General features: G+C 60.9%; 2 protein-coding genes across 11 annotated transcripts in view; one reads left to right on the top strand and one right to left on the bottom strand.

The window, feature by feature from the left end:
• The window catches only part of HNRNPM (heterogeneous nuclear ribonucleoprotein M), a 297,886-nt gene that overhangs the window by 24,637 nt on the left and 262,723 nt on the right, over nt 1-10,526 (top strand). The window lies entirely within an intron of this gene.
• FBN3 (fibrillin 3) overlaps nt 1-10,526 on the bottom strand; it is a 61,790-nt gene that overhangs the window by 32,767 nt on the left and 18,497 nt on the right. For both annotated transcript variants that reach the window (XM_053897364.1, XM_053897363.1), the window contains exons 24-38: nt 9,932-10,156; nt 9,626-9,751; nt 9,212-9,340; nt 7,767-7,892; nt 7,465-7,590; nt 7,190-7,312; nt 6,917-7,042; nt 5,815-5,940; nt 4,137-4,259; nt 3,817-3,939; nt 3,289-3,414; nt 3,085-3,207; nt 2,177-2,299; nt 1,466-1,627; nt 434-502 (exon numbers count right to left, since the gene is read on the bottom strand). In XM_053897364.1, coding sequence (XP_053753339.1) covers nt 434-502; nt 1,466-1,627; nt 2,177-2,299; nt 3,085-3,207; nt 3,289-3,414; nt 3,817-3,939; nt 4,137-4,259; nt 5,815-5,940; nt 6,917-7,042; nt 7,190-7,312; nt 7,465-7,590; nt 7,767-7,892; nt 9,212-9,340; nt 9,626-9,751; nt 9,932-10,156 — 1,956 coding nt within the window. The remainder of the gene's footprint in view (nt 1-433; nt 503-1,465; nt 1,628-2,176; nt 2,300-3,084; nt 3,208-3,288; nt 3,415-3,816; nt 3,940-4,136; nt 4,260-5,814; nt 5,941-6,916; nt 7,043-7,189; nt 7,313-7,464; nt 7,591-7,766; nt 7,893-9,211; nt 9,341-9,625; nt 9,752-9,931; nt 10,157-10,526) is intronic.

Here is a 10,526-nt window from a genome sequence, read left to right as displayed (position 1 = left end):
GTATGTGTGGACGGAGGAGGGAAAGAAGGATGGGTGAGTGGACAGTTGTGTGTGTGAATGAGGAATATATGTATGGATGGGTGGATGGGGGGGATGGGTGAGTGGATGGATAGATGGATGGATGGATGGATGGATGGATGGATGGATGGATGGATGGATGGACGGGGTGGGTGAGTGGTTGGATGGGGGATGGATGGATGGATGGGTGGGTGAGTGGTTGGATGGGGACGATGGATGGATGCATGGGTGGGTGAGTAGAGGGGTAGTGGGATGGATGGGACGGACTTCACCAAAAACTGAGAACAGTTTAGCCTCACTGCCTGGCCTTGGGGAGGGAGGTTGCGCCCCCTGTCCCGCAACTGTGCATTTTGGCGAGGCAGGGATGAGAAAAAGCTCACTGAGTACGCAAGTGGATGGTCTGCCCGGAGCTCACCTTCCAGAATGACAGTGATGGGGTTGGGTCGGAAGCCCTCGCCCCCCGGGCACAAGGTTCTATACTCGGCTGCAAAGGAAACAGGTTCTTCTGAGGGGCTGTGGGGTGAAGCCCAAGGGAGGCAGGGGAATTGAGGTCTCCCAAAAAGGGCTCCAGAATGGGTCCCACATCCCTCTACCACACCAATTCCATCCCCTTACCTCCTCAGCCTCTCGGCACCGAGAGACTTCAGCCAATCTGGGAAGACGGGGCAGTGTGTGTGTGTGTGTGTGTGTGTGTGTGTGTGTGAACATGTGTTCACATTCAACATATGAACAGATGGACTGTGTGCTAACAGCTGGGGGTGGAGAGGGGTGATTTCTTCTGATCTAAAACCAGACCAGTGTGACTGCAAATCTTCCCCATTGAAAGAAAGACCCCGGATATCATATATACACATGGACACAGACACACACAGATACACACACACACCTGAATAGGTGGACAGGTGTGTGAACCTGAGGCCTTTGCACATGCTGTTCCCACAGCATCACAGACCCTTCCCCCTGCTCTGCCTAGAAAACTCCTACTCATCCTTCAAAACCTCATTTAAGCCTTTTGTCCTGAGAAGTCTTCCCTTATCCACTTCCTGTCCTTGGCCACCACTGTGTCTCAGACAAACCCTCAGGATAGCTCTACTCCCACAGTCCGGGGATCACTGGTATACGGGTGAGGGGCAGTGTGCCGTGCTGTGGTTCATCCTGCTCTGGGTCCCCAGCCCCTTGCACAGGGCATGGAGGAACTCTCAATGTTTGCTGGCTGTCGGACTGAGGAAGCAAGCGAATAGAAACACACAGAGAATTTGCAGGAAGGGAGGGCAGAGAGACACGTGGAGCGAGGAGGCACAGCCGACGAACTGCTAAAGGTATGCTGTGTGACCCAGGGCGAGCCCCTCTCCCTCTCTGGTTCTCAGTATCCCTCCCTTAGCACAGATGACCCCCGAGGTCCTGGGGAGTGCTCGCCTGTGTCCCCCACCACCACCCGGAGACTCACTGGTGTTGGCCAGCGGGCACAGTTCACACGGGTTACCCCAGGCCCGTCCCAGGGAGCAACAGCAAGAAGCCCGGGTGACGCCAACCCCGATCTCAGCAGCGCAGAAGATACCACCATCCCCTCGGTCATGCGTGTCCAGGAAACAGTTCCCCACCCGGGTGTCTGAACAGGCAGAAAGGGGCGGTTAGCATGGGGCAGGAGAGACGAGGGCGCGCGCGTGTTTGCACCTCTCTGAGTAACTGTGTGTGCGGCCGTGTGCGCATGCGTGCCTGTGTGCCTGGCTCTGATTCGCGGCCATGTGTGCACGTGCGCCTGCGCCTGGCTCTGATTCGCGGCCGTGTGCGCATGCGTGCCTGGCTCTGCCTCGCGGCTGCGTGTACACATGTGCCCGTGTGCATGGCTGTGCCTCTGCATACGTGTATATGTGCACACATGTGACTGTGTGTGTACATGTATGTATGAGTGTGTAGAGCACAGGGACAGAAGGGGGTGTCTGAACAAATGGACAGGGACACTGTCCCCGGGCAGGGAGCTGTGTGTGTGTGTGTGTGCACGTGCGCACACCCCAGGAGTGGAAGGGTGTGCAAGAACACAGCCTCAGTGGCCCTGACCAGGGGCCGGCAAAGGTCCTGTTTGTCAAGAACAGGTAAATCTGAGCTCCCCCAGCTCACCTGCCATCAGATCCCCAGCTGGAGCCAAGGGTTTACTCACCCACACAGCCCACCCCGCTGGGATTCAGCTCAAAATCCTGGGGGCAGTTGCAGAGGTAGCTGCCGGGTGTGTTGACACACAGGCCATTGATGCAGTTCACAGGGTCTGCACACTCATTGACATCTGGTGGGGGGGTGGGGAATGCTGTCAGCGGGAGCCCTCCCTCAATCCACTTCCCTCCCACCTTCCTCCTGGGAAGCTGAAGCCCTCAATGTTGGATGTGGGCTGTGCAGTGAGGCCATGTCCTCCCCTGGGAAGAAAGCCTGAAGGGACAGCAGCCTCCAGGGTCTGCCCTGGCCTGTCTAACCCCCTCTCCTCCCTGTTCTGTTCCACTTGGGATGGAGGTTTGCCCCTTGAAAGTTTCCTGTGTCATGGGTTCCACGCAGCCAACCTACAAAGCCCAACATTTAGAACATGCTTTCAAGCCACGGGTTGGCAGGCTATTATTATCGGTGGGCCAGAGCCCCCTGCCTGTTAGTGTAAATAAAGTTTTATTGGCACACACCCACGCCCACTCATTTATATACTGCCTGTGTGTGTCCGCTTCTGAGCTACGAGGCAGTTGAGTAGCTGTGACAGAGACTGTATGGCTGGAAAGCCAAAAATATTTCCTATCTGGTCGTTTGCCAGAAAAGTTTGCTGACCCCCGTTTTAAATACATAAGTGGGAGGTCATTTTGACGGTAGTAGCGGAGGGAGTACACCTTCATTCATTCACTGCATTGATTCAGAAGATGATAGATGCCAACGGAGGAGGGTGATGGGAACACGGATCAATGGGGGCACTGCTGGAGATGGGGGTCAGACAAGCCCCCCCTCCAGAATAGGACATTCAAGAAGAGATCTGAGGGCGGGGAGGCAGTAAGCCCTGCCCCTCCTCCCACCCCCACAGCCCGGCTGACCCCACACCTGTGCAATTGCCGCCACCGCGGTCCAGCTCATAGCCCTCACTGCAGACGCAGCGGAACATTCCGGGCAGGTTCTCGCAGCTCCCGAACACACAGAGGTTCCCGAGAACGCACTCGTCCACGTCTGTGGGGACCCCAGGTCAGCCCGCCTTGCCTGGCAGCCTGCTCCTGCTGTGTCCCCCAGCCCGGCAGTCCCAGGTCTCACCCCGACAGGCGCGGTGGTCCTCCGTGGGGCTGAAGCCCATCTCACATTCACAGCGGTACCCGCCGGGGGCATTGAGGCACTGCCCGTTCTCACAGAGGTCCACGTCCTCAGCACATTCGTCCCTGTCTGCGGGACCCCGAGAGGCAGAGGGCTGGGGGCCAGCTGGCCGGGACCCATGCAGGGCGGGGGCAGGGGGCCCCGGTCAAACCCTTCACGGTCACCCAGGGTTCTGGGGAGTACCGGGAACTCAGACCCCGACTCGGGGAGACAGGAGACCTGGTCACGCGGGACCCGGGTGGAGGGCCACCAGGAAGTAAGCTAGTGTTCCTGTGCTCCATGTCCAGAAGGCTCCGTGCATTCAGAGTCCAGGGGAGAAGACGGCCCACCCCGTGACTCAGCCTGGCCCGTGGCCCCGCGGGGATGAAGTCACATCATCTCCAGCACCCCGGCGCCGTGCACCGGGTGGGATCGGTTTGAGTCGGAACCCAGCCCCCGTGGCTGTCCCCTCGGGCCCCACCCCACTCTCACCTTCACAGGAGAAGCCGTCCCCGGTGAAGCCCTGGTGGCAGGCACAGCGGTAGGAGCCGGGAACATTCAGGCAGTCGGCCCTCAGGCTGCACTGGTGCTCCCGGGAAGCGCACTCGTCCAGGTCTGCAGGACACGGAGCCCGGGGCCCCCCAGTGTGCGCATTGGGGGGGGCTGCAGGGAGGCGGACCCTCCAAGCTCGGCCCTGTCCGACCCCCACAGACACCCCTGGGCCCAGACCCCCACCCCCACCGCCCCGTCTCCCTCCTGCCCCCCACCTACCTCAGCTGCTCTGCCCAGACCGCCTGCCCCCAGGCACTCACCGTGGCATGCGAAGCCATCCCCCACCCAGCCTGGCTGGCACCTGCAGCTGAAACTCCCAGGGACGTTGAGGCAGGAAGCGTGGCTGTCACAGCTGTGTCCCCCAAGCTCACACTCGTCCACATCTGCAAGGAGAGGGACCCGGTCACGGGAGGGTCTGGACCAGGAGAGGAGAGGAAGGACACGGCACCCCCACAAGGCCTGGGCTTTGTAGAAATAGGGCTTCGGGTCCAGAGTAGGGAGATACTACAGCAACAGGGAAAGGGCAAGGACCCTCTGGGGGAGGGCTGGCCCAGAAAGCCCCCCACCCACCTCAGGAGCTTCCCCCATCACCCGGAGCCCAGGAGGAAAACTCCCAAACCCCAAAGGCACGACTCCCAGCAGCCCTCTGAAGTGATCTGAAACAGGAACGAAAGAGTCTCAGGGTAGACTTGAAGAGTAGCCGTCCTAATGCATACGTCCTCGCCCTAAAGCAGGATTTCCTTCTAAACCAGCATCTCGGGCCCTCAGCCAAGTCAGCCTCACCCTTGTAACTCTGCAATGTCCACCCACCACCCAAGTGAGCTCCTGGTTCCCGAATGTTGCTTCCCATGCTTCCTCACTGTTACTTAGGTAAACGTATTTGTTTATTTTTTTTTTTTAACGTTTATTTATTTTTGAGACAGAGAGAGACAGAGCATGAACAGGGGAGGAGCAGAGAGAGAGGGAGACACAGAATCTGAAACAGGCTCCAGGCTCTGAGCTGTCAGCACAGAGCCCGACTCGGGGCTCGAACTCACGGACCGTGAGATCGTGACCTGAGCCGAAGTCGGACGCTTAACCGACCGAGCCACCCAGGCGCCCCTGGGTAAACGTATTTTAAAAGCCAACTTTACATCAACAACAGGCTCTAAAGAGTCATGGATTTGAGGCTGCTACATAACGTCGGATTCTAACACGCGTTACAATAACCGCATCAGCGTATCTCCAGAAAGATACGTTCGCGTCCTAATGCCCGGAAGCTGTGCACAGGACGTTATCTGGAAACAGGGTCTTTGTGGATGTAACCAGGTTAGGATGGGGTCATCCTGGATTCTGGTGGCCCTAATCCAGCGACTGGCATTCTCATAAGAGGGAAATTTGGACCCAGACACAGAGGCAACCCACGTGAAGACAGACTCAGAGAGTAGAGCGACACGCTGACAAGGCACGTGGGGGACTCCTGGCCACCGCCAGAAGGCAGTAGAGGCGCGGGACAGATTCCCCCTCTGAGCCCCCGCAGCCCTGCGGACGTGCTGATTTCAGATTTCCGGGCTCGGGAACCGTTCCGGACAGAGAATACGTTTCTGCGGTTCTGAGCCCTGAGACTGGTAGGAATTTGTTACGACAGCGCTAGGAGCCTGAGTCAGTTGACTAACGAACCGTGGAAACGTTCGCCCCCGTAGGGTGTCGCGTCATCAGGCTGGCATGCTTTGGGAACGCTGCCACGGACACCTGGGGCCCGCAGAGCTGGGGGCTAGAGGGGAGCCCCAGGGGCACCCGACTGGGTCCTGTTCCCGCTTGAACACGAGGCCCTACCCGCGGAGATGTGGGAGAATGAACTCTGGCCGTGCTCAGCCCCGGGGGACGGGGCAGGGACCCCACGACCCCCGAGCTGGCCCCTCGGAGCCCCCCGTGCCACACCACCGACCGCCAGCTCACCGGAGCAGCCCGTGGCCCCCTTCCGGATGATGTAACCCAGAGGGCAGTGGCAGACAAAGGAGCCTTTCGTGTTCTCACAGTCCCCGTGGAGGCAAAGGTGGGGCTTCAGTTCACACTCGTTCAAGTCTGCGGGGTGACAGGAGGGCAAGCAGGTGAGGGCGGAGGGGGTGCCCGAGCGTTGCCGGGTGCCCTGCCACGCCGCTCCCCCGCGTGGAGGCTCTCGGTGCCCGTGTCCGGGACCGCGGGGCCGTTTCTGGTTCCGCCACCGGACCGCTGTCTTGTCCACGTTTTCCAGCGCGTACCCTGTGGGACACACTGGGCACAAGTTCCCGAAAGCATTTTGTAGCTGAGGACAGTTAGAGCGTGCAGAGTTAGGGTTTTTCTCCTACAGGCCTTTTCAGAGCCTTTACGCCAACAGGGAGCAGCAAGAAGGGCGTGGAGCAGTAAACGGTTCCCTGTGTCATTTGAGCCGAGGCGCTTCAGGGCTTCCTAAGACTCCCGCGATCGGGAACGCTGAGCTGCACTGGGGCTGCACACACGTCTTTCCTCGGAGAGAATTACACCTTCCCTTCCTGGAACTTCCCCGCTCGGGCCCCAGCGCTGCCCTGATGGGGCACCCAGGACGCATCTGCTCCCGGGGCCCCGTGACGCCCCGCAGCCAGGGGAGGACGGTAACCACGGCCTGTAACAGCCCGCGGTCCCCGAGCGGGTCTCAGAAAACACAGTTCTGAGCGCCCTTTCCCATCGAGCTCGCCCCCCCCCTCTGCATAAAACGCCTCGGCGTGTGACAATCTTGAGACGTAGCCCCGGGAGCGGGGTGTGCATCAGGTACACAGTGGTGCTCGATAGACGTACTTCAAGAGCAAGGTTTAGGGTATCTGCTGCTGTGAATCCGAGCCCCCAGGCGCTGGCGCGTGGCAGTCGGCTCTGGGCACTGGTGGCCACGCGCAGACTGCCACGTGCTGCTGCAGAGCCTGTCTCCCTCGCCTGCACGTGACGGGGACGGGACCCGCTGTCTGTCTCGCCCACGCGCCCCCCTGGGGAAGGCCTGGTGTGTGAGGTCAGACGCTGTCTCCTCCGCCCCACGGTCCTGGCTCCTCACCGACACACGCCCTCGCGTCCAGCGTGGCCACGAAGCCCTCATAGCACAGGCAGTGGTGACCCCCCGGCACGTTGACGCACTGGCCTCCGTCGCAGATGTCCGGGTTCTCCGCACACTCATCCACGTCTGGGGGAGCAGAGGTGGGGGCTGGGCTGTAGGCGGGCAGGGACGGAGGAGCAGCCCCCGGGGACCTGGCCACGGGGTCAGCGGCTTATCCCAGGTCTGGCCGGCTTCGCCTGGGCCAAGCTAGGTTGGATCCCCTATCCCACGCACCTGCACACGCCCTCCCGTCGGGCATCAGCGAGTAGCCGTGTCCACAGCCACACCGGTAGCTGCCCTCGGTGTTTGTGCAGTGCACATCACACCCACCGTTCCCAGTGCGGCATTCGTTGATATCTGTGGGAGGCAGGGCAGGCTCGAGCACGGGACTGACGGGGGGGGGGGGGCAGGAGTGGGGTCTGGAACTGAGGCCAGGAAGGACCTCCACGGTGGCTGGGGCTGGGGGCTGGGGGCTGGTGCCCACGTGGGGCAGGTGGGCGCAGTCTCACCCGTGCAGCCGAGGCGGTCAGCTGTGCTCTGGAAGCCAGCGTGGCAGGAGCACTGGAAGGCCCCGATGACGTTGACACAGTGGCCATGGGGACACAGGCCGTCACTCAGGGAACACTCATCGACATCTGCAGGGGGGCACGTGGCCGGCGGGGGCCCAGTGTAAGCAGAGGCGATGACCCAGCGTGGGGTCCCTGAGACACTCGGACACACGCACACACTCTCACAGGGCACGCACAAGTGCACACGCCCACCATTCACTCACACCACACCACTCTCGCTCGCATGCCTGCTGCACACTCACCCTCACAGGCAGTGCCCTTGGCCGTCAGCGCATGTCCGGGGGGGCACTGACACTGGTAGCCCCCGTCCGTGTTGGAGCAGGTACCTCCCCGGCACAGCAGCGGGTCCCGCGCACACTCGTCCACGTCTGCGCGTGTGCAAGAGAGAGCGGGTGTGAAGGCACCGACCAGAGTGGGCGCGGCGTGGCTCGTGGGAAGCTTCTCCCTGCGGTCCCCAGCCCCGTCACTCTGGCCACGGCCGGGAGAGCCTGGAGGCTTGGGCTTGATGACCCAGGGAGCGGGGTGTGCGCTGCGAGGAGCAGGGGCAGGTCAGCCCAAGAAGGAAGCTGGAATCCTCAGGAGAATCAGGGCCATGAGGCCGACACTCCTCGAGTCACCGAAGGAGGCCCTGAGAAGCAACGCTGTAGGACTCCGCAGGGAGGCAAGGTGCAGGCATCAGCAGGAGCAGGCTGTGCCACCCCCCGCCTCGAACTCCAGTCTCGAGTACCTCCTTCCACCCCTCAGGCCCACCCCAGGGCCTTTGCACCTGGGGTGCAAGGCCCACCTGGCTCACTGCACAGAAACCCCTTCCATCCCTCAGGCCCACCCCAGGGCCTTTGCACCTGCTGTTCTCCCTTCAGGCTGCTCTTGCAGCCCCTCTTCACCACATTTACCCTCACTCTCAGCCACAACCTCAAGTCCCACAGAACAGGACCTATCCCTGGGGACCACACTCTACCCTACCGCGTAGCCCTCTCAAGCGCTTCTCACAGTGGCCATTTTGCATTTCTCCAGGGATTAATTTTATCAACATCTGTCTCCCCATCAGGTCATGAGCTCCAAGAGCCTGGCTGTCTGCTACTGAGCTCCTTGTGGCTCCCCTCAGTAGAGGTGCATGAAATGTTCACTGAATGAAGAAAAAAGCAGAAGGCAGGCAGGAAGGCAGCAGGGAGGGAGGAAGGAAGGAGGGAGGGAAGGAGGGAGGGAGGGAGGGAAGGAGGGAGGGAAGGAGGGAGGGAGGGAAGGAAGGAGGCAGAGAGGGAGGGAAGGAAGGAGGGAAGGAAGGAAGGAAGGAAGGAAGGAAGGAAGGAAGGAAAGAAGGAGGGAGGGAGGGAGGGAAGGAAGGAGGGAAGGAAGGAAGGAAGGAAGGAAGGAAGGAAGGAAGGAAGGGGGGGCTCCTCTCTCCAGGGCCCTCCTCCTCTTCTCACGCTACACCTACTCTGGGAGAACTCACCCAAATCTGGGTCCCTAGGACTCAACTCTGCATGACAGACCCGACATCCGGCTGCCTTTGGGGATGCCGCCACCTGGCGCCCAGATTCGCTGGGTCTCAGCTTTTCCCCACACCTGCGCCTCCCACCTCGCCCATCACAACAACGCCCTCACCATCCCTCCCCTCAGCCCCGAGAGACCCTACAGGCATCACCCTGCCCGGGGCCACCCGCACAATGGCCCTGCGGCCACCTACCCATGCAGCTCTTCATCAGCATGAAGCCGCTCTCGTAGCCATGGAAACACTCACACTCGAAGCTGCCCGGGGTGTTGACACAGGTGCCCCGGCCGCAGAGGTCAGGGGAGATGTGGCACTCGTCGATGTCTGGGGAGAGAGGGGCAAGGCCGGCCTCCGCGTCTCTAGACACGGAGGCTGCACGGGAGCCCCAAGCTGCCGAGCTGAGCCAGGGATGGGGACGGAGGTGTGGCGACTGCACATCAGAGAAGGGCAGGGAACTCCCCCCACCCCGGAGGTCACCTTTGTCAGCCCCTCCTCTCACAGTCGGAATCCCCAAGGGCCAGAGAAGGCAGCAGGACCAAGAGTGGGTCTGGACCCCATGTGTGATCTGAAGCCCCCACTCCTGCAGGCGCCCCCGGGGTGGGCACATACCTGTACAGTTCCTTCCCCGAGCATCCAGGGCGAAGCCCCCAGCACAGGAGCAGCGGAAGCTGCCCACGGTGTTGCGGCAGGTGCCGTGCACGCAGAGGCCGGGGAACGCCTTGCACTCGTTCACGTCTGCAGTGCGGGAGCACGAAATGTCAGTCAAACCCCTCCAGGGTCCCTGGGCCTGCCCCTGAGATTTCACACCTCTGACTGCAGACGCGTTGCTCTCTCCCAAACACACTTCCCGCCACAGGGCCTTTGCCTGTGCTGTGCCCTCTCCCCATCCTCCAGGCTCCCCACGCCCGAACACACCTTTATAGAAGGGCCGGCCTGACAGGAAGTCCTGGCTGGCGAAGCCTAGTCCCCGGGGACATAGGCTGGCAAATGCCGGGGACTCTGGCTCTGGGCACGCTTCACACTCATCCCCCCAGGCGGCCCCCACGGAGCAGCAGCAGACGTCCATCCGGTACTTGCCGGGCAGGGCGGCCCCACACTCGTCCTCATCCCAATGCAGGAAACAAGGCTCCAGGCGCACGTCTACACAGAGGGACAGTCACTGGGTCCCACCCCTGCCACAGTGTGCCTGCTGTCACATGGCCGATAAGGTCTCCCTCAGCAGCACCTGTCTGAAACTCCCTCCCCAACAGGAAGGGCGCAAGGGGAGTGCCATTATCGACATTCTACATCACCTAGCGGTAACACTTCCTTAACAATGTCATGCAACATTTTAGTGGCAATACCTTGCTGTGTTAAGGTGCTTGCTATGGGCAGGGCACTGTTCTAAGCTCCCCAGCCTATGCAATCCTCAAAATAGACATCAAGATGAAAATATTAGCATCATGTTCATTTTACAGGCAAGAAAATTGAGGCACAGAAGGGTTAGGTAGCTTGTCCGCGGCCACACGGC

This window comes from Panthera pardus, unplaced genomic scaffold (genome assembly GCF_024362965.1).
Source record: "Panthera pardus isolate Hobbes unplaced genomic scaffold, ASM2436296v1 HiC_scaffold_8, whole genome shotgun sequence".
NCBI classification, from domain to species: domain Eukaryota; kingdom Metazoa; phylum Chordata; class Mammalia; order Carnivora; family Felidae; genus Panthera; species Panthera pardus.
This window is presented reverse-complemented; position numbering and strand designations above follow the sequence as displayed.